Raw genomic sequence first — 25,026 nt, 5'->3', positions numbered from 1 at the left:
TAAGTCTGACAACACACTGTTTTAAAAAGTATTTTTATTTATTATATTTTTTAAGAAAATGACTCACTGTCTGTGCCTATGGTGTAGATGTGTCCGAGCGCTTTCCAATCCTAGCTTTGGCAAAGGTTTCACTTAAATATTGGGTTTGCACATTGTAATTTCCGCTTGTAAATCTAAGCACTCAGATCTGATAAAACCTATTCTACATTAGCTTAGACTATCACAGCTGTAACAAACTCTGCCAGGTTTTGAATCACAGAAAATAAGCGAATACTGCAGCGATTGCAAAGTCAGTGAGGTACTCTCTGCCATCAACCATGTGATTAATAAAAAAAAAGTAAATACAGGGACATCATTTTATTTTTACTTCAATTTTATTGTACCTGAGTTTTTGAATGTACTTCACTCCCACCCCCCTCTACTAGTAAACTTGGAACCGTTCTCCACACAGAACCAAGCGCATACAGTCAAAGTCGCCTTGCGGTCATAGTAAACACAAACAGTACTGAGTCAATGAGTATAGTATGTTCCAGAAATATGTTCGCTTTCAATATAATGAATCATATTCTCGTACAGGTACTGTCGTCGTTTGCATATGTCACACCCCGGTTTCTCCCAACGGCTTCTGCTCTTCTCTCTGTAAAGGGTAGTAGTTGGGCTATCTTAGCTCTTTTCTGAAAACATTAATTTCTGTCAGGAATTGGACGTCTACATAATATTATACAACTGTTTAAAATAAATAAAAGGGCCTCGTTAATTAATTAACTGGCACGTGATTTCCATCCTTTCTACGACCCTGCGACAAAACCACTTGGACGAACAGTAGATAGAATATCTGAGTAATTTTATCTTTTCGGATTGGACAGAAGTGAAGATTGAATTTACTGCACTTAAGGTACTCTTTTATAGAGTAGGTACAGAATTATTTCAACATGAGTTACTAGTACGAAGGACGAAACTGGTAATTGGAATTAGGTTCAATAGTCTGTAGTGCAAAAATTTGCAAAAAAAGAACTGAAGCCTGTATCGAAATGAACGGCCACCATTTTCAAAAATGTGTTTAAATATCCATATTATGTTTATTTTTCAATTTAACTTCATTCTCTATATTGTACACTAATGTGCTGTAGACTGTATAATGTAGGCTACACTGCATAATGAATACGTCCGAATGGAGTAAAAACACTTATTGTTAATGCAGTACTGTAATTTGATTAAAGAAAAACCTAATGAAAATTATCAAACTCAAAATCGCGATATTTCCTACTTTACGTAAATGCATGAACTACTTTTCTTCCTTCCTATACCTAGTAAAGTGATTTGTTTGTATTTTACGCCAGTATCATCGAACTCCAGTGGAAGGGGGTAGAAAACGGTGTTTCCGGTTTTGAACCTTTAATCCAAAGATATAGCCAGGTTAATATTAGAAATGTTAGTAAAAATAAAATGATGTCCCTGTACAATTCCCACATGGATGGGTCATTTTCCATTGTCGTGAAATATAATTTAAATTTTATTCAGAACAAAATACAAAATAGGAACAAGCGTTGCTGTCATCTCATTCAAATCGTGAAGTATTCTGCTGCTCACTCAGTTTCTTCGATTCCAGTCGACGTTCAGACTCCGGACTCTGGCTAGCGGGAACTGCTGGCTGTAACAAAACAAGCATATGTTACTCTTACTTCATAAGTATAACCCACCGGCATCAGATTCGTTTACATTCATTTACCCTATCTAGAGAAAAAGAAGAAAAAGAAAGCAATAAAAATAGATGAGAAGATTAAGAAACATGGAGAAAGAAATACAAAGAAAGGCAGGTTAGGTAGGTAGGTAGACGAACTGACAGACGGACGGACGGACAGACGGACAGACGGATAGACAGATTTTTATTGCGTTATTTTACGACGCTGTATCAACATCTAGGTCATTTAGCGTCTGAATGAAATGAAGGTGATAATGCCGGTGAAATGAGTCCGGGGTCCAGCACCGAAAGTTACCCTGAATTTGCTCGTATTGGGCTGAGGGAAAACCCCGGAAAAAATCTCAACCAGGTAACTTACCCCGACCGGGATTCGAACCCGGGCTAGATAGACAGACAGACAGGCAGGCAGACAGACAGACAGACAGACAGACAGACAGACAGATAGACAGATAGATAGACAGATAGATAGATAGATAGATAGATAGATAGATAGATAGATAGATAGATAGATAGATAGATAGATAGATAGATGGATGGATGGATGGATGGATGGATGGATGGATGGATGGATGGATGGATGGATGGATGGATGGATGGATGGATGGATGGATGGATGGATGGATGGATGGATGGATGGATGGATGGATGGATGGATGGATGGATGGATGGATGGATGGATAGATAGATAGATAGATAGATAGACAGACAGACAGACAGACAGACAGACAGACAGACAGACAGACAGACAGACAGACAGACAGACAGACAGACAGACAGACAGACAGACAGACAGACAGACAGACAGACAGACAGACAGACAGATAGATAGATAGATAGATAGATAGATAGATAGATAGATAGATAGATAGATAGATAGATAGATAGATAGATAGATAGATAGATAGATAGATAGATAGATAGATATGCAAAACACAGAAAAGAAAAAGGAAAAAGACCGCCAACAAATTTTACAAGAGAATGGAATAGGAATACGATGCTGTTACATAACAATACGTTTTTACAACAACGCATAATATTTATCACTTTGCTATTGATATATTTATATGCAGTTTATATCTTTGGACTATCGTTCTAAATACATACATAAATAAAACCATTTATCGCCTATTAAAACAATACGACGAACATAATGTTTTCTGAGTTGCACACAAAATGCATTGTTCTATAACTTCAAGAAGTAAGATATCTAACTTCACGTATAACTCGTATAGTTCAATTAGATGTACACAATTAATCAGGCCGGGTGCACACAGAATCAGACGCGGCGCGGCGCGGCGCGACGCGACATTTTGTCTCGTGGTACTTGTCTCCCATTGATTTCTTATGGTGCGGTGCACACAGAATCAGACGCGGCGCGACGGTCGCGAGGAGACACAAGGCGACACGAAGAGACAGCTTCGAATGACTGCTAGAAGTTCGTCGCGAGGAGACAGTCTGATAGCGGCCGTGTACTGCGCATGCGTTAGTAGTGGCTATGATTGCACGCTTTCATTATCTACAAAAAATACTATTGTTGTGTAGTGCACATTTTTCATAATGGAGCTCGATGCGGATAAATTAGTTGATTTAGTACAGGAAAGATATATTCTGTACAATCTTTGAAACAATATCACGAGAATAATGTGGTTTCTGAAAATATGTGAAAAATTGCAAATGAGATGAAAGCACCAGGTGAATCATAATTTATGATAATAACACTGCGTAACAAATGTTAACTTTTTTTTTGCGCTAGACATGTGATACAAAGTATATGATTATGTCTCGTGACGGGAATATTGTACGAAATGGAAATATAAATATTGGAGATTTATCCTTCGAAGAGGTGGAAAAATTCAAATATCTTGGAGCAACAGTGACAAATATAAATGACACTCGGGAGGAAATTAAACGCAGAATAAATGTGGGAAATGCGTGTTATTATTCGGTTGAGAAGCTCTTGTCATCCAGTCTGCTGTCCAAAAATCTGAAAGTTAGAATTTATAAAACAGTTCTATTACCGGTTCTTCTATATGGCTGTGAAACGTGGACTCTCACTCTGAGAGAGGAACATAGGTTAAGGGTGTTTGAGAATAAGGTGCTTAGGAAAATATTTGGGGCTAAGCGGGATGAAGTTACAGGAGAATGGAGAAAGTTACACAACACAGAACTGCACGCATTGTATTCTTCACCCGACATAATTAGGAACTTGAAATCCAGACGTTTGAGATGGGCAGGGCATGTAGCACGTATGGGCGAATCCAGAAATGCATATAGAGTGTTAGTTGGGAGACCGGAGGGAAAAAGACCTTTAGGGAGGCCGAGACGTAGATGGGAGGATAATATTAAAATGGATTTGAGGGAGGTGGGGTATGATGATAGAGACTGGCTTAATCTTGCACAGGATAGGGACCGATGGCGGGCTTATGTGAGGGCGGCAATGAACCTTCGGGTTCCTTAAAAGCCATTTGTAAGTAAGTAAGACATGTGATATATGTTTTCTACATAATTTGAGCCTCCTGAACACGAATATGACAATAAAAACAGTTGTTGGTTACGGTTTTTGAGAAATTTTGGAATTTATATCTATTCAAAATATTGTTTTATATAATGACAATAAGGCTGTTCAGAAGATTACAGCTTTCTTTTTCTCCATTTTCTTTTACACTGGGCATCAGGTACATCACGAGCTAAAGTCCAACAATAGTCTGCTAGCATATTGGTACTCCATTGTCCTTGGTATCTTTTTTCCATAGTTGAAATTTCTTGATGGAAGCGCTCATCATGCTCATCACTGAAATCGCACAATTCTAGGGAAAAAAGTCAAGATGTGAGTGAAGGAAGTGAATTTTCAGGGAAATTTTACAACCCCTAGTTTAATACGCCAACAGTAAATTTTTCACTAGTTCTTCATAGTTCTCACTTCTACAGTTATCCAGAAAATTAATTCACCCTCCTTGAATGCAATCCAGACGGCTGTCTCTTTTCCTTCCAGCAAAGATTCGAAGTGATTGTCCATTATTTCTCTAATTTGTGGTCCATTGAAAACTCCCTCTTTTATTTTTGAACCACTAATAGCAGGAAATGTTAAGGAATGCGCGCTGGTCCGAGTCCTCATGGGGGAAGAAATTTTCTCATGAAATTTCGGCCAATGTATGGGACCGGTGCCCACCTAGCATCGTGATGCACTTGGGGAGCTACGATAGGTAGCGAAAGCCGGTTGCGAAAGCCAGATATAAGGACTGGGGGGATCATCGTGCTAACCACACAATACCTCCATTCTAGTTGGATGATCGTCCACCTCTGTTTTGGCATGTGGACGTGAGGCCAGCAGCCGGCTGGTCGGTCTGGGCTCTTCACGGGGTGTAGCGCCACGGATTATTAATAGCAGGAAATTTTTCCTGGATATTTTTAAATGCTTCAGTTTTATAATTTATCCCTTTAACAAAATTCTTCATTAACCCTAACTTATTGTGTAAAAGGGGTAAAATTACTTCGCTTTGAGGTACAAGGGGTTGATGTATAACATTTTTCTTCCCTGGCTCTAGTGATTGTCGTTTTATTTTATAATGCATATCTCGAGCGCGAGTCCACACCTGTGGAGTAACGGTCAGCGCGTCTGGCTGCGAAACCAGGTGGCCCGGTTCGAATCCCGGTTGGGGAAAGTTACCTGGTTGAGGTTTTTTCCCGGGTTTTCCCTCAACCCAATACGAGAAAATGCTGGGTAACTTTCGGTGCTGGACCCCGGGCTCATTTCACCGGCATTATCACCTTCATTTCATTCGGACGCTAAATAACCTAGATGGTGAAAAAGCGTCGTAAAATAACCCAATAAAATAAAATAAAAATAAAATATCTGGAGCGCGACTGTCCAATTCGTACAGAAAGCAGCAAAATTTTGTGTAGCCTAATTGCATTCCAAAAAGCATTGCTACAACCTTCAAATCCGCACATATAAACCATTCATACTTTGAATATTATCATTAAAGCACACTTTAAAGAAATAGCCTACACGTCCTACACAGAATACTAACACCACAGAAATATCCTGGTAAACTGAAGCGTTTTCATACGGCGAACCTGTTTCTTCCCCTCCAAATGGAACCGAAAAGGACAATAAAACAATTTCCGCTTCTAGAAGTGGATTTGACATGATGATATATTGCAAGATATAAACTACAGTAATGTAATTAAGCTCACTGTGTAAGAAATGCACATCTCAAGTAAAATCAGGTAAACTCAAGTGAATTTATACCGCGAACCTGTTTCACTCCCTCCAAATAGACTCGTAGAAGGGCAATAAAATAATTTCCCTTTCTACAAGTGCTTCTATCATGGTGCCCTACATATACTACATTTGTTTTCACATAATGGGTCTTCACATTTGTAAAACAAAATAGTTACACACGAAATACGGTGATTTTTAAATTAAATGCATAAAAATTTAATTATATTGTGCTTCTCGAAAACCCGAAGTGATGGAACATTTTTCTTGTTATTTTTTAATTCAGGAGGTCTAAATTATTAAGAATTTGTTAGTTTTATGTCTGGCGCAAAATGACTGACGACCAGTGTAATTTGCAGTAAGCCTAATTCTCTGCTCTAAACTATCACTCATTATTGATTTAATATATTATTTTTCTTTATTGCGAGTCGTGAAGTAGTCATAACATAACATAAAAAATGACGTTTTAATTTTAAGACTCTTTCAATCGTATAGATTTTTAGGAGCTTGCGTCCTTAGGAAATAATAAGCAACTACAATAGAATTTTTCATATAGACAGTCCTCTATTATTGACGCCATTTTCTAGCCTAGGCCAGTTTTCCAAACCCACACAGCCAGCAAATCAGTTGTCGCGAGCAGACAGTTTTAAGCTGTCGCGAGGCGTTGTAAAGCAAAACGTAGCGTCGCGCCGCGCCGCGTCGCGTCGCGTCGCGTCTGATTCTGTGTGCACCCGGCCTTAAGCTGTCGCGAGGCGTTGTAAAGCAAAACGTAGCGTCTGATTCTGTGTGCACCCGGCCTAAGTCTTCATTCATCTCTCCCTTGCTAAACGTTTATCAGTAAAAGACTGGTCACTATTGATAGACTACCTCAAACAAGTTTTATGGAGAATGGTGAAATAACTAGCCACAGACAAAAACAAGAATTCTACGAATTAGGTATATAACAATATTAATTCTCAGACGAAGATTAAATTCAATAAAGGAACGACTGTGGATTTGTGCGATTTCCCACTAGTTTCTTATGGACTTTAAATACTGGAAATGCATTATAAATATATTTAATCAATAGCCTGTAAATCAGTTAGTGTAGTGTAGAAAGTACATCTACAGTTTCCATCATCATTTTATCGATTCATTAGCCTCTCTAGAAACTTCTGTATCGACATAATATATGTTCGAATTTCAACTAGTCTGATTAGGCCGCACGCCCTACAATGCCGTCAGAGTAGTTGCCGCTCTGTCACGGGGGACAACAGTCTCGATAGAAATGTTAAATGACAGCGTCTCGGTGCTGAGTGAGAAAGTTTTCACGGCTGTCCTCTGGAATGCTGAAAATCATTGATATCAACAGAAAAGACTAAGAGAACTATAGCACAGTACGATCAACGAGTTAAATATTAATATGATACGAGTAGCATTCAAAAAGTAAGTTACACATGTCGTCAGACGCTAAGAGCATTGCGCAACAAGAGTGGCGCATTGTCAGAATAGAGTTCATGTGCAGGCTTCCCGCAGAAACAGTCGTGCTGTGGTATTGATAAGAGATGCATCTTAGTCCGAGAGTGAAATAGCGTGTCAACTGGAAACATACTCCAAAGTTGAAGTACGCGGAACAGTATGATTCTTATGAGCAAAACATCTAAATTGCACAGAGATTCACCGTGAAATTGTGGCGTGTATGGACCCAATGCAATGTCGCGTCTAGCCATTGTGAAATAGTACCAACAACTTGAGAAGGCCGCACAGACGTGAATGATGCTGATCGAGAAGGAAACCCATCGACATCGACCACAAAAGACAATACCCAGAAAGTCGATGAAATGACTCGCAACAATCGCAGAGTGAGTATAGCAGACATTGCACAGGAGTTCAGCATCTCAGTAGGCAGTGCTCATTCCGTCGTCCGAGACCATCTGCAGTATCGGAAATTGTGCTCACGTTGGGTTCCGCGATCACTGACACCTGCACGCAAAGAAGAAATGTTTATGGCTTCTCTGGTCTTCCTTCAGCGTTACTCTGTTGAAGGCAATGATTTCCTAAGCCGCATCATTACGGGCGATGAGACAAGGGTGTATCATTTCACACCTGAAATAGAGAGGGTGTCTATGGAATGGAGACACACATTCTCGCCTGTGTGGAAAAAATTCAAAGTTGCGCCATCAGCAGGGAAGGTCATGGCCACTGTTTTCTTCGACTGTGAAGGAATTGTTTACACAGAGTTTATGCGAAAGGGGACAACCATTAATGACGATTCTTACTGTCGAACATTGACGTCGCTGCGCAACGCCATAACAAGATGCGTGGAAAGTTAGGCAAAGGCATTGTTCTCATTCACGGCAATGCAACACCACACACAGCGCACACAACACATGCTTTGCTTCAACGTTTTCGATGAGAAGTATGGAAGCATCTGGCATACAGTCCGGATCTTGCATCATGGATTTCCATCTGTTCGGCAAGCTGAAAGAACATCTGGGTGGAAACAGATTTGCCAATGATGAACAAGTTCAAACAGTGGTTCTCCGATGGCTCCATGACCAAGGAGCGGATTTCTCTCATCAGGTAATTGAACGATTGATAGAACGTTCAGATCGTTGTTTATAGAAACTTGGTGATTATATTGAAAAAAAGTGTGATGTATCTGTGTCACTCAATAAAAATTACTTGGTCTGCCATAATCATGTGTAAATTACTTTTTTTAATTTCCCTCGTAGATAGAATGAACCAAGGCAGGATTATGGGAAAGGCTGTGCTATGTAATTGACAATACTTCCTCATTGTTCATTTTACAGAGCAACTTATCTAACGTCCTAAGTTCTAAGAACGTGTTCTGAAAACTTAAGTGGTTTTTCACTTTTTCCAAAGTGATAAAACTATACAATTTTAATAATCTTGTGAGGAATGAATTCTGCGTATGTCTAACATATAGTTTTGTCTTCGCAAATTTATGAAACTCTCTTCATTTAAACATAGTCATGTCAAAATAATAATAATTTCAGTTCAAATAAGTAAAATCATACGTTCTGTTCTATTCCTTAACCAGGTTGAGAATAGCTAGAAGGATTGGTGGTTCTGGGTTTGTGAATTTCCACAGAAGCAATTCAGTTTACAATAGTAGTCCGAACAACAGTACTGCGGGAATATGCTTTAAATTTCACTACAAGCCACTAATACCTTGCAAAATGTGTATCACTTAACGATTTTCAAAAATAAATATATTAGAAATTAGTGCAACATACAACTGACATCACTCCTTTTAGTTCATTTTCTTCACTCTTATAACATAAAATGAAATAATTTGGTATGAACTCAATAAGAAGATATACATTGGTTTTTGTATTACACACAAGAAACATTCCGTATTATCCCAAAACTAAGATATTTTACCTCATTTACAAATTGTACGGCTTAGTAAATTTTGGCCTATGTCATTACATTCGCACGCATCCACATTCGACAATTATTCGTATATTGCATTAATTTATAATATATTTATTTGTGAAAATCGTTAAGTGATACCAATTTTGAAAGGTATTATTGGTTTATAATGATAATCAAAGCATATTTTCGGAGTATTGTCATTGAGATTACTATTCTAAAATTAATTGCTTCTGTGAAAATGTATCCACCCAGAACAAGGGCAGTGACTACCAAACCTTCAAGAAAGGAGGTCTACCCGCGTATTCGTTAGTGTCTGATTAGATAATGATGTAGACTGGAACCGCAACAAAAGCAGAAGTAATTCGATATTTAAAATTTTTTCCCTCAGTGAATATTTTTTCCGTACAAATAATATCGTTTCAGCTATCAATTTATTCTACGCAATGAGAAAAATCATGGACAAAGTTGTTAGTATTTGTTTGTACTAAATCAGCATTTTATGATTTTATTTCAAATATAGCCCCATCAATGTGTAACTAAATTATCATATTTTATACACGTGTGGTTTGTAAGTACTGCATATGAACAAAACCAGTCAAATAGTTCAGGAATAATCGCTGTATACAGACGACATTTCCAAAACCATTTCTTTGATATGAGAAGCACGGAAAATGTGTATTACCGTGAAGTTTTCGAAATAAAATGTCTGAGGGCGGCAATGAACCTTCGGGTTCCTTAAAAGCCATTTGTAAATAAGTAAGTAAGTAAGATCGTCATAATGTACGCTTTATCTTTTTTTTTTTTTTAGATATTTCAAAAGTCAAATGTCTGATCGGTTTTTACTTCCATTACAATAAGAATATAAAATATGATTCACACGGAGGCGATAGATTGAAGCAAAATGGAAAGCCATTGTAATAATGTAATATTGCAATGTTCAAGTTTTTAATGCAGCGTATTTAATTTTTAATCCCTTTATGTGCCTTTTACCGTTCCCAACAGATAGTCTTGATATGATATTATGGCCTGAATACACATTTTTGATACTTAGTGCAGTGGAAAATTAAAATTCTTAAAAAAACAGAGGAATAGGTATTCTTAAGGACTAGAACACTGATATTAAAATCAGAAGATTGTAGTGATTGGGCCAAATAATCAGGATGGTAAAAGAGTATCCAAAATAATACTAGATGTAAAACCAGATGGTGAAAGGAGAGTTTGAAGACCTTAGTTACGATGGTTGGAAGATGTCCTGAATAATTTTGCAAAAGCAGGGATAAAGAGATGTTAACAGAAGGCACTGTAAAAGGAATGACTGATCAGCTGTTCTAAAGAAGGTTAAGGCTAAAGTCAAAGGGCGGTAGTACCATAGATGTTGATAATGATGAAGGACTGAATACACAAGTAAGCTTATACTGGCAAAATGATATCAACAAATTTGGAGAAATTACATTATTTTGCTTTATAACAATGGCATATTTTAGGAAAAATTGATACGATCGTATATAAATAGTTAATGATGAAACAATCCCATCAAAAGTTATAACATAAAAACCGATAGATCTTGGAAGCCAAAAGAAGCATTTCAAATGATAGATTACAAACCTATAATTCGCACATCATATCCTGGAATTTAATAATGATGATGATGATAATTAATACTATCGCCCCAATTCGAATTTGTTACTAAACACAGTGTGACAACTGCATGAATGGATTATGCTGTAAAATAATGATTTCATACAGGTATGTGAAAAATATCAGCAATGTTTATTTAAAATAGTTTCCTCCAGCACCCACATTGCACACAGTGATCATTAACCAACAGGAAGGAATAACGGAAGTCTTCTCTGGAATTCTCTTCAGTGTTCTTGTTATAGTATAATCCTTTGAATGGTGTCCACGTTATCAAAGTAACAGTTGCTTTGAGTTCTAGAAATAAGTACTGTGATTACGATGGACGCTGACCAAGAACTCCTAACAGTAAAAGCGTTAAGGCTTAGTACGTTGCCATGTAACAGGAATCAGCTACTCTCCCCTTGATACTGCGACCATACGAGACGGATTCTCTGAAGGTACACACAGCAGACAGCAGTAAATGTCTGGATTCTCTGAAGTTAACATTTAAAAATGTACACACAGTAGACACAGCAGTTAGCCTATTGTGTGGATTCCCTGAAGTTAACGTTTCAATATGTACACACAGTAGACAATGGTAACTGTATGGATTCTCTAAAGTTAACGTTTCAGAACGTACACACACAGAGTAGACAGCAGTAACAGTCTGCATTCTCTAAAGTTGACATTTAAAAATGTATACACAGTAGATAGCAGTTACTGTGTGGATTCCCTGAAGTTAACGTTTCAATATGTACACACAGTAGACAATAGTAACTGTATGGATTCTCTGAAGTTAACGTTTCAGAACGTACACACACAGAGTAGACAGCAGTAACAGTCTGTATTCTCTAAAGTTGACATTTAAAAATGTATACACAGTAGATAGCAGTTACTGTGTGGATTCCCTGAAGTTAACGTTTCAATATGTACACACAGTAGACAATAGTAACTGTATGGATTCTCTGAAGTTAACGTTTCAGAACGTACACACACAGAGTAGACAGCAGTAACAGTCTGTATTCTCTAAAGTTGACATTTAAAAATGTATACACAGTAGATAGCAGTTACTGTGTGGATTCCCTGAAGTTAACGTTTCAATATGTACACACAGTAGACAATAGTAACTGTATGGATTCTCTGAAGTTAACGTTTCAGAACGTACACACACAGAGTAGACAGCAGTAACAGTCTGCATTCTCTAAAGTTGACATTTAAAAATGTATACACAGTAGATAGCAGTTACTGTGTGGATTCCCTGAAGTTAACGTTTCAATATGTACACACAGTAGACAATAGTAACTGTATGGATTCTCTGAAGTTAACGTTTCAGAACGTACACACACAGAGTAGACAGCAGTAACAGTCTGCATTCTCTAAAGTTGACATTTAAAAATGTATACACAGTAGATAGCAGTTACTGTGTGGATTCCCTGAAGTTAACGTTTCAATATGTACACACAGTACACAGCAGTAACTGTCTGAAATCTCTAAAGTTAGCATTTCAGAATGTACACAGAATAGACAGCAGTAGCTGTCTGGACTCTCTAAAGTTAGCATTTCAGAATGTATACACAGTAGATAGCAGTTACTGTGTGGACTCACTGAAGTTAACGTTTCAATATGTACACACAGAACACAGCAGTAACTGTCTGATTCTCTAAAGTTAGCATTTAAGAATGTACACAGAATAGACAGCAGTAACTATCTGAATTCTCTGAAGTTAACGTTTGAAAACGTACACACAGAGTACACAGAGAGTAGACAGTAGTAACTGTCTGGATTCTCTGAAGTTAACGTTTCAGAACGTACACACAAAGTACACTGCAGTAACTGTCTGGGATTCTCTGAAGTTAGTATTTCAGAATTACACAGAATAGACAGCAGTAATTGTCTGAATTTTCTGAAGTTAACGTTTCAAAATGTATATACAGTAACTGCCTGGGTACTGGGCACGAGTATTTTAAGAAACATTCCCCAAATATCGTAGAAAATTATTAACATTCTTTTGACTTGTTCCCTCTGTTGATGAGCTTTCATAGACTGGTGACAATTTATTGACTTCCATTCCGCACCCTGCCTTATTGTTTCGTTGTCATGCAGGAAACATCACGTCTCGTAACCCGTACAATCGAATTAAAAAAAATTGGTTTGTTTTTAGTGGCCCCTGTGAATTCTCTGCGGTGTTCAACCCGGAGCTGTTGATCTTCTCTTAATGAATGTGGAACAAATCCTGTACAAATCTTATTTTTCTTCAAATGTAGAATTGCCGGTGTTATTTGTCTAATGATTTCCCTATAATACAAAAATCCTTCAATTATACGGAGCGTTGCATATCGGTCGTTGGACACTATTTCTCATCATTTTCAATCAGCTCTGGCGTTGAAAATATTTTTGCTGGCAACGATTTTCATCGTCTTCCAATGAATTTCTTCAGAGATTAAAGCTGTTATGCCACTCAAAAACATGTGTACGGGATTTTTGCTTCATCATTTAGATCGTTTCCGTTGCAATTTTTCCCAACCGAACACAAAATGTTATGTTCGCTGTCTCTTCCGTTCTCGTTTCACGACACATACATACACAAAATAAAAATGTGTAGTTTAGCTTGTTAGACTAAATTCTCAAACGGAGGAAAGGTATGATGAGTTGATGACCTTCAGGTATCACTATAGGAACAATCCCTCTTTGAATGCAAATTAACTCCTGACAGATGGCAGCACCAGTTCATGTCTCTCAACACGAGTCCCGTTTTCCAATTGCTGCATTATGTCTATAACAGAGCTTAAATTAACTGCTTGCTATGCTTGATGTAGTACTGGTCGACACAGCGAGCATGCGTATCAGCGTCTGGCGGAATCAGACTAGGCCTATGTGACGGCATACATCTTGACATACAACTTGTTGCTACTGCTACCCAAGGTTACCAACACTGGAGAAAGATCGCTAAATATAACAGATTTGTAAATCATGAGATTGAAGCCATTTTTATCCTGGAGAATCACTGCAACTTATTAGATTAACTTTTAATGAAAGAACATAGGAATATTTTAATTTTCTAAACACAATATGTTTATTTTATAATTTTGTCATTACTAGTTTAGCGATGTTCTTTACGTGGCCGTTCGTAACTCTAGCTATTGCGGGAACTCTACTTAACCGAGCAACAGCAGCAACTCCAATCATTCATCCGGCTGTTTCCGTGAAGTGCAGGCGGGTTCATCAACATCCAGTATCATCCATTATTCACCTAAGTTATTAACTTGTTAGTCACCTTAGGGTGCGGTACTTCGGTACTACGAACACAATAGTTTTGAATTTGAAGTAATTTAATTACAAAAACGAATGTAAAACGCGAAAATACATTCAACGTTTCGACAAGATTACTATATGAAAACGAACTTTTTCGACGTCACGCTACGACGCAGAGGCAGGACCGGATAGGTTAGCAGTAGCGTCATTAAATAAAAACGCAGTGAAGTGAAGTGAAGTGAAGTGAAGTGAACTCCAATCCGATACGTATGTTCGCTGTGTCGACCAGTACTTGTATGTGATATTGCAAACTAAATGACATGGAACCAGATTTTGAATAGCATTCTTGCAGTACATCTGTCTCCTGTTTGTGTCTCGAGAAACAAAAGAAACTGAAGACTAGGCAAAAATTAAATCTCATCTGGAATAATTGCAAATCCTACTTTATTTGACTTCTTGGATTAATACCAGTTCAGTTAGAAATTTCTAAAAGTGTTGACAAGCTCGCATTAGGAAAAGAAGTGTCTGTTAAATGTCCATTTATCAAATTATATAAAATTAGGTGACTATTGTTTTATAATAAACATGAGATATTTGTAATGCAGTTTCATGGCAAAACCTTAATTATAATGCAATGTTTTACTTGTCAAACACAGCATTGTAGTTCTGTATAGTGAATTAGCTTATGTACTGGCAGTATAATTGACTTCTGAGTCAATACGTTTAGAAACTAAATAAATAAGTTGATGATGATGATGATGATGATGATGATGATGATGATGATGATGATGATGATAAATACGACGGTGATTATTTACTATGATAACGGTGACCATGAGCAATAAAATATAATGTAATCGCAACTGACAGAATGAGCTATTGAAAATTTATTCGTACACTTGCTTTAATTTCATTTGTTAAAATTACAGGAAGCAAATTACAAATTCAGTAAATTCGGTGAATTCATATCCCTATTTCGCTTCGAAGAAAATTGCGATTTATGGCAGCGCCTGGATCGAATATAAGTGTAGAACCGAAGCACCTATTAACTCTTCTCGCTTCTACGTTTTTTGGTCGGGAGGAACAATAATTAAATTCATCATTGTCATAACTACCAATCTGAAAGTCACTGGGGTTGAGATTCTGTTGCAAGAAATTCAGTATAATTTGTTCTTCAAGCAGTCTGAGCTATATATTCTGATAAAACGCAATTCTCCGAAATATATTACTTTAATCTTTAATGAGGACACATCTTGACAAGTTAAAAAGACGATGTGCTATTTCTCTTTCGACGCGTGTAAATCAGCGATTTCCCATTTATTTTTAAGAGCAAGAGTTAAGTTATAAATAATATAGGTATTTAATATGCCAAAATTTTAGTTATCGGTACTCCTATTTAAGCTCGTATTTTGATTCACCACTCTTCATGGATACAGGGATTCATTATTCATTGTCATTATTTCTCTCTTGATAAATTGCCACTTTCAAAGCCGAGTCTAATATGAAGTTGGTTAATATTCACTGCTGGTTCCCTTTTACATTATGCAAATTAAGTTCCATATTTTAATAATTTACAACATTTGCCGACTGAGAATCGCTATTTCGACTTTTAATATTTTTAAATGCCTACGTTCATGGTTACATCAGATACATTTTTGTCCACCTCTCAGAACATAAATTTATTAATGCAAAAACTTTCTTCGACTATTTACGAGAAAAGAAAATGACCTGAAGATTTTACGGAGACGGTGTTGCTGCCAATACCGAAGAAAAATAATGCCAAGAAATGTAAGGAGTTCAGGACTATCAACCTGATATCGCACTCGGTGAAGATTCTCCTACGAATACTGAATCGACGTTTATATTCTAAGATAGAAGGACAGTGGAAGAAGAGCAGTTTGGCTTCAGAAAAGGAAAAGGTACAAGGAATGAAATTGGACTACTACGAACCATAGGCGAAAGATACCTAAAGAAAATTAAAGAAATGTATATAGTATTTGTGGACCTAGAAAAGACGTTTGACAGAGTGGATTGGAACAAATTGATGAGCATTCTGAAGAAAATAAATGTAGACTAGAAAGCCAGGAGGCTGTTCAGTAACCTATATATGAAACAACGAGTAAAAGTCAGCATAGGAGAAGTAATGTTTGAAGGAAATAAAATAGGGAGAGAAGTACGACAAGGATGCCCTTTATCATCTGTCCTGTTCAACATCTACTTGGAGGATTTGTGAAGAACTGTTTTCAGGACATGGGAGGGGTAAAAGTAGGAGGAAGAAGAATAAAGTGCATAAAATTTCCTGATGATATGATGTTGTTAGCAGAAGAGGAGATGATACTAAAGGATATGCTACTGAAGCTAAATGACAGCTGTGAGCAGTATGGAATGAAGATAAATGCAAACAAGACGAAGACCATGGCTGTCACAAGTAAAATAAAGAAAGTAAACTTGCTGATTCTAACTGAGGCAGTACAGCAAGTGAACAGCTTCAATTCCTTTGGATGCACTATAAGCAGTAAAATGAGCTGCAGCTATGAAGACAAAAGGAGGATAGCAATGACAAAGGAAGCTTTTATTATAAAAAGGAACATCTGCGGACCTCTAGAAAAAGAACTGAGGAAGAGACTGTGAAGTGTTTTGTGTGGAGTGTGGCATTGTATGGGGCAGAAACATTGACATTACGAATAAGTGAAGAGAAACGAATAGAAGCATTTGAAATATGGATATGGAGAAGAATGGAGCGTGTGAAGTGGACAGACAGAATAAGAAGTTGTGTTGGAATGGTGACCGTTCACAACAACACAAGCTTTCAGTCTTTGGTGCACGGATGCTCCACATTACTTAGAATTTCAGAAAAAATTGCATTTCCAGCTGCTTTAATACCATTTTGCATGTCCTGTAATGTAGTCGGTACATCCTTGTAGACTACGTTCTTCAGATTGTCCCATAGAAAACATCCAGAGGCTTCAGATCAGAAGATCTGGCTGGCCAGCTTACAGATCCTCCGCGACCAATCCAATGGCATCGAAACAATAGATTGAGAGTGGTCCTAATACGTCTTGCACTATGAGCTGGACGACAATCATGCTGATACCACATGTTCCTCCAAATTTCCAGCGGAATATCTTCTAACAAGGACATAGTTCATATTTTATGAAAATTTATATATTTTCTGGAATTCAACGAAAAGGTCCAATTAAATGACGGGTAACTATTCCGCACAACACATTTGTACTCATTGGCGCTGATATTTCACTTCATGAAGTCAGTGAGGACTATTTAATGAACAATAGTTCATGTTCCTCAGATTGATTTGCCCATGATTTGTGAATCTTGCTTCATTAGCAAACAAAATACATGAAAACATGTATTGGCTTATACCTACTGACAGAAGTTTACTCGGTTCTCAGAGCCGTGTCCATGTATCTCTTGATGGAGACAAACGTGATATGGATGGAACTTGTAACGATGAATAATCCGTAACACACTTCTGTGACTTATACCACTTCCTCTAGCAAATGTTCGAACTATTTCATTCTACAGTCTTTTATTTGTGAGTTGAGGGGTTTTATTCCTGTTAGAACCCTGGAACTTTTGGTAGAAAACTGTGTAGATACATGAATTTAACACTTTATGAAACAATTAGTAGAATCCTTTGGAATTTATAGATTTTATTAACGTTTGACTTCTCAGAATATCGCGAAGAGTGTACAATTAATATTTTTGTTCCTTTACTTCGAACTCTGAAACGTTTAATAGAAAACTGTGTAGATACATTAATTTAACACTTTCTGAAAGAATTACCGGAAAGGGTTCGAATTTACATATTTTATTAACGTTTCCACAATTTAAAATAATCTTATATCACAATTTTTAATCTGGTCTCGGTTCGTGCATTTTTTAAAGCTCTTCAAAACTTCATCTCGGTAGATTGTATAATTTCTTCGGAATTTTTTGTAGTCACCTAACATTCATTTCCATACATCAGTAGGGAATCGTTATTGGTTTACAAAAACTTTACACGTATGTTTTTTCATGTCTTTTGCCTACTGTTCTCTTATAGTGCCGCATATTAACTGAAAATGTTATAGTTTGATCTGCATGTCTTTAACTTTTCTGTATGATATTTAATTTCCCAGTAATTGAAGTGTTAAGACGGTATTAAAATACTGTTATTTTTGTAAGCTTTGAGGATACTGGTTCCTTTCCTTTGAACGCCATCACTTCCGTTTTTTTCTGTTGATTTCCAAATATTACGCGTGCAAGCAATTTCCTTCACCTTATAAAAGTTACGGTGTAATTCGTGTTCTTTCTTGACTATTATTACTGATCCATTACGTATAAATTGTAATTAAATTTCAATCTCTAATTGAGCTATATCGTTGCAGTATTTCATGTGAACTCGTTAAAGATTGAAAAGAGTAGCTGATAAATTGCATCCTTGTTGGACTCCTTGGATTGTTATTGCTTTCTAGCTTTCTATCCCATTTCTTTTTCATTGTCAATTCAGATTAATCTTTCCTGGTACAGGATTCTAGAGAAATATAATCGTCGTAACTCGTACATATTCAACTCCAGTTATGGAATGTTTATGAACTACAAAATCTGCGCAATTTGGTTACCAAAGAAGTCTATGCATTGCTTCAGCTGGCGACAGTCAGCGATGAATTCTTCCACGAAGAGACGTAAATTTCGTAAACAAATGTGGACACCAACCAAGAATCGATACAGTGGATGAACACAGACTTTCCCAAACCAACAAAATTCTCAGTCATAAAGTTATCTGTGATTAAGACCAAACATCTTAATGTTCACTTTTTTTTTTTTTTGAGGGGTGGCTGGTTATAAGATTTTTTTTTTACTTTCCCTATGAGGCCGGGAGGGGAACATCCCTATGCACCGCTACCTGAGGTCTATTGTGCGCCGCTGGGATGAGTTGTAGCCCAACGACCGCACCCACGCCGAACCGATCTAACCCGCAACACCCTAACGACCAGCCCGCCATCCCTCTAAGTCCGTATACCATTCTATCCCAACAGCCCCCCACATTCTCCCCTCAAACGGTCTGAGGTGTACACCACCCCTTCCGTCTGGCCAACGGTCTGAGGTGTAGGCCACTCCTCCCGTCGGGAGAAGAGTGGGTTCCGCTGCTGAGTCACCAACTACCATGCTTTGGCATATCCATGGAGGCCGGCCGAGAGCGCCAGGAGCGTCGGAGGGCAGCCGCAGGCGCGATCTGAAAACCAAGAAGACAACCGGAATGATAAGGAAAGGATGACGAGTGGGGGAAGGGAAGTGGCGAGAATGAGTGGGGTTCCATACGCCTGATAAAGTTACCTGATATTCATCCATATGAGTGAGGGAGAAACATCGAAAAAACCTCACTCAGGCAACTCGTCTCAAGCGGGGAATCGAACCCGAACACGCTACCACGAGGCCACAGCGGTGGACGGTATAAGAATTACTGCTTGTTGATTTCTTGAAAAGTGAAACAATAATAAATTAATGCTAAGGATTTCTGAGACCCTTGCAAAAAACACAGATTTTCCCAAGCCAAAAAATTGCAGCCATGTATTTATCTGTGTTTGCAATCAAACATCTAACGGCCACTGTTTTCAGGGGGAGGGGATTAGGATAGGAAAACTGTATTGCTGGTTGATTTCTTGGAATGTAGAACCGCAATTAATGCCGTTGGAGCTTATTATGAGATTCTTTTTAAAAAAATTAGAGTCTCTTATTTTTTGGTGTTTTCCTTTTGAAAGATAACAAGCACCCTCATACCTCAGGCTCTAAAAGCAGCGGTGAAGAATTGGCTGTCTTCATTGACGGCAAGATTCTCTGATGAAAGCATTCGAAAGCTCGCACCAGACTGTGATAAATGTCTCAGTTGTCATAGTGTTTATATTACAGAAACAAAATAATGTTTGCAGCTAAGGTTTAGATAATATAATAAAACATTTGTTTTACTCCTTGTCTCTTCTAATAGTCGACTGGTCCTCGTATTTAGTATAAAAACAAAATGTTATTGACAGGACTGGCATCACAGTTCTCTTATATATGAGCCTCAATCGAAACAGCACCATTTTAACAAGAAAAGAGGCATGTGCAGTGCACGTTACTTTGGCATACTTGAAATAATGCCAGCATTGTATGTGATACAGAACGAGGTGGAAATTAAACAATAATTGCGAGATATTGAAGCAAACGATACAGATTGTCTCCGAGAGAGAACTACTATCAATTTAGAGAAAAATTGACTGCATGTAATAAGGCATTAGAGAGGGTGAAACCGAATCACATTTGGAAAAACTTGTCTCACGGTTGTCTTATGCTTCTAGGGTAACAACCTCACGCAGAGATTCCTAAACGTCTAATTACAGCTATTGGTAATAAGTGCGCTGCAGGTAATATTTCCCATTCTGAAAGTTATGCTTGGTCCGGACCGAACCTGGTCCTTTGAACAGCTGGTAGTTAACACTAACGCTTGCGGTCCGCCTAAGTGTTCACCATCACTATGCAATTGTAAGGGGCTGTTGAGGGACACTATGGTGAAATAATGGTGAAGAATTAAGATAATCGACTTAAAATTTATTGTGACTCTCTATTTAGACTGAGCTCAAAAAGCTAATTAATTTATATTCCCAAGACTATTTTCAAGCTCTTAAGCCAATATAAACTAAAAATTTTGAAAACTTTGTTGCAAGGAGCCTTTTTAGTGATTTCAATACAAAATATATTTTAAAATATAAGTTCAAAACTATTAGCCCTAATGGCACCACATTTTGTACATATTGTATTGTAGGCATGTAGGCATGTTTATGTAGTTTAAAATTCATACATTTTGGATGATAATTGTAGAAGCTTAAAAAAAACACATGTGTCTCCTTAACCAAAACAGAATCACTATGCTGCATAATTGTATTTTCATTACGCAAGGTATGAAGAGTAATTATTGTGATGCTATGAAAAACAATTTTGCGAGTTTCATTGACATACACGTTTTTAGTTTTCCTATTAGGAAGAAAGTGGCTTTGAGCATACTGAATCTGTAGCTGGGTAGTTTTCTGTTAAAGTACTAAACTCTTGTTCTCTGTATTGAACGAATTTTGTTTATATCCAATTGCTATGAGTCAATTTTTCGGAAAATCATCTACTTGAACTATTATAGCCTAATTTTTATTTAAAATTAGTATATGTCTTTGTTTTAAATGCACAGATGACAATAGTGACTTACAATTGAGAAATATTATCTCCTTCGTGATATATTTGTATTATATGCCGTAATTATGAAATAAACAGAAAAATAAAATTATATAGTTCACAAGGGAAAATTATTTCTTTAGACTCGTATTTTTACTTTTTCTATCTTTTGGTTCTGATATTCCTATTAAGTTTGTGCTTTCTCTCTACCGCTTAAAGGAAAGAAGAATCAACACAAAAAATAACTCAACATGAAGGTGAAATAAATAAACAACTCAGATTACATCTGCTTCATGGGTTTACTTATTAAATAGTACCAGAAAAGAACAAATCATATAATAGTCATTAGCGTAATGATTTGTGACAATGCATGCGGAAAGAACTTTGCAGTTCTGTAACTGCATTGAAAGTTATCGAATAAGCAAAATAACCGAAATAACCATTAAATATTATACATATTTCTATGAAGAACCCCATTTCGCATTTTGCCAGTCTTGTTCGCACTATTATCATTATTTGAAGGCAATAACAAACCGAAACAAATGTGACCTTTCATCATCGTGCAGTCACAGAACTGAACACTTAATTACTATTCTTTTTTTTAGTAGGTTATTTTACGACGCTTTATCAACAGCTTAGGTAAATTAATATTCGTTGAAGGGATGTCAACGGTTGTAATTTCTTACCTATATTAAATATTGTTCCGTTTCACTAAAATGTTTTGACATTTTAAGCTCATTTGAAAGTTTCGAAGAGGTATACATAGGGGAGAGTTGGATAAAACAGGATGGTATGATAAAACGGGATACCCGATTTATTTCGTTGGAAAGTGCTGCAACTTACCGAATGATGCGAGGACTTTGTTCTTAGACTAGAAGGGGACATTATGCAGTGCTCACATGCAGAACGAACACGTTAATTTTTGTTGTGTAGAGAAAAGTTTAAAATCAGCTACTTAACTAAATTGTTTCGACTGATTTTAATTGGCACATTCTGGGATTAAATTTGCAGAGTTGAAGAGGTAAGTCTCTTATATAAATAAAACATTATTAGTCTTTAATTCTTTGTAAAGAAAACCGCTGTAGCTTTTATCGTTTTGTTGTGACGCCATGTCTTTCTTCACAACTCCTAGTCGGACAAAACAGGATACCCTATGGTTTGGCAAAACGGGATAGTATCCCGACTATCCCGTTTTATCCAACTTGCATTGCATATGTGGGATTTCACTTTAAATTCTGAATTGAATATGTTCTCGCTATGACAACCAACAATGACAGTGATTACGAAGAAGAGAATGAAGACAACGACGAGTTCTCTAATTCAAAATCTGAAGAGGGATGATGAAATGAGTGTACTCAATAACAAGAATGGGCTCATCAGGCGTGCAGTAGTATAGAATCGGAAGACTGCGAATAATTCTACTGTAACTTTTGTAAATGAAAAATTCTGCAATAGGACTATGAATCAATGTCAACAAACAGGATACACCTTACGTATAATAATTTGATACTCTTCATTTAAGCCCACATACATATTTTAGTACTACTAATACATTAAAAAAAGTTTTGCATCACCTGTAGAAGTGGTATTTACGCTCCACTTCAAGAAATATCCATAAAAACATTTGAAAGCTATCCTTTTAAGTGTCTGAAAAACTTAAACAATGTTGAGAAACAGTAGAAGTCTACCCTAGAAACCGACTGAAAAAGTAAACAGATGTAAACAGAAGTGCATGAAATCTCATCTCTCAGCGAATAACTCAGGGTAAAACAGTATCATTTCATTCTAAAGAGGTTGAACAATGGCAAGGCGGTCAGTTACGAACTTCAACCGTATGAGGATTGTTTCTCTATATCAGGAAGGACTGTCTTCAAGGCAATTAGCGAGCCGCTTAGGATTGAACCAGAATGATGTGGTACGAACCTGGAATCGCTTCCGAAACCCAGGTATTGTCGACGACATGCCTCGTAGTGGTCGTCCACGTGCAACAACAGAATGTGATGACCGATATCTGCAAATTATTGCCACGAGAAACGCTGAGAATACTGCTGGCATGATTAACAATGACTTTCAAACTGCGATAGGGATACGCATATCCAATCAGACTGTATGAAACCGACTACATGATAGCAGACTGCACTCCAGATGTCCAGTGCGAGGTCCAACTCTTAAACCTAGGCACCATGGACAACCTTACACCTGCTCAAGAAATCATCACCAATGGACTGTACAAAATTGGCACAAAGTTCTATTCACGGACGAATGTCGAATATGCCTTGCGCCAGATAATCATCGACAACGTGTGTGGAGAGAATCAGGTAATGCTACACGACTCAGACACCTCTAAAATCAAATGCAATAAGGTAGTGGGTCAGTGGGGTGGCATTATGTGGGGTCGCGGACACAATTGGTGTCGATCCAAGGAATGCTGAGGGCTCCACAGTATAGAGACAACATTTTTCAAGCCAGAGTAGCACCGTTTAATCAGCACTTCGGAAAAGGATTCATGTTTATGGACGATAATTCCAGAATCCACCGTGCGGCTGTTATCAATGACTTCCATAATCGTGACGGAATTGCCAGGTTTGAATGGCCCGCATGTTCTCCAGACATGAATCCAATTGAGCATGTCTGGGTTCAACTAAAGAGAGCCATTCTTGCGCGCCCTGACTCCTGACGCAATCTCGAAGACCTATGCAGAGTTGCTGTTGAATGGGACAGAATGGATCAACAGTTGATAAATGTGGTGGTAGACAGTATGCCAGGAAGAGTCCAAGCTTTATCAATGCAAGAGGAAGCACTACACTATTGAAGTTGCTATGATAGAGATTTGGTACTCCAGCCAATACTCAATTTCCATTTGGCCATCCACACCATCGCTATAATTTTGCCAACAACTGTTATTTTTTTTTGTCAACAACTGTTAAAAATAAACACATTTTCATTCCTTAGCTTTCCTTCTTTTTATCTTTTATTGAAGGTCTGGTTGACAGGTGACGCAAAACATTTTTGGTGTGTTTATTATGCATTTTAATAAAAACACATATTTTTCAGTTCCTTAACAATATTTGCTTTATTTTAAATAAGTATCCTGTTTTACCCAACTAGTCGGCCAAAACGGGATACTTGCGCACTTTCCAAGAAAATTGTTTTCCCACTTTAGCTATATCATTAGAAGTGAAAATCAAAATGTATTATGAAAGTACATAGAATAGTGGATTCATAAGTAACAATTGAATTGTTTCCTATCACTTCAACAGGAAATATACAAGATTCCGTGTTAAGTATCCCGTTTTGACCAACTCTCCTCTACCGTACAGAACAGTAGGCCTAAGTGATCTGACGTATTTACTTCTAATGCTTTAACGGATGCAATTGCCAATATTGTAAGTTTGGGTTATTATAATGTAATTAACATAGTTGAAATGAATACCTATAACATCTAACAGATTGAACAATCAAAATTAACTAAAGGCTATGAATTTTGTGAAGAACGTGATTTAGTTATTCCGTGCTAAAACAAATACCGTACTTCAATTGTTGCAATAATTAAGCTTTGAAAAATAAACAGAAATTTGTTAGTCATTTGTCTTGCTTATTACACATATTTTCCAAGTGTGAAAAAAATATTTTTTTGAAGTCTTCAAACAAG

The 25,026-nt window shown here is 37.3% G+C and overlaps 1 protein-coding gene across 1 annotated transcript in view; it reads right to left on the bottom strand.

The window, feature by feature from the left end:
• Positions 1–1,495: 1,495 nt before the first annotated feature.
• The window catches only part of LOC138696285 (uncharacterized), a 39,809-nt gene continuing 16,278 nt past the window's right edge, over positions 1,496–25,026 (bottom strand). The window contains exon 3 of the mRNA XM_069821023.1: positions 1,496–1,651. Within this exon, the coding sequence (XP_069677124.1) occupies positions 1,559–1,651 (93 nt within the window). The 3' untranslated portion in view covers positions 1,496–1,558. The remainder of the gene's footprint in view (positions 1,652–25,026) is intronic.

Source organism: Periplaneta americana, chromosome 3, assembly GCF_040183065.1.
Source record: "Periplaneta americana isolate PAMFEO1 chromosome 3, P.americana_PAMFEO1_priV1, whole genome shotgun sequence".
NCBI classification, from domain to species: Eukaryota; Metazoa; Arthropoda; class Insecta; order Blattodea; family Blattidae; genus Periplaneta; species Periplaneta americana.
This window is presented reverse-complemented; position numbering and strand designations above follow the sequence as displayed.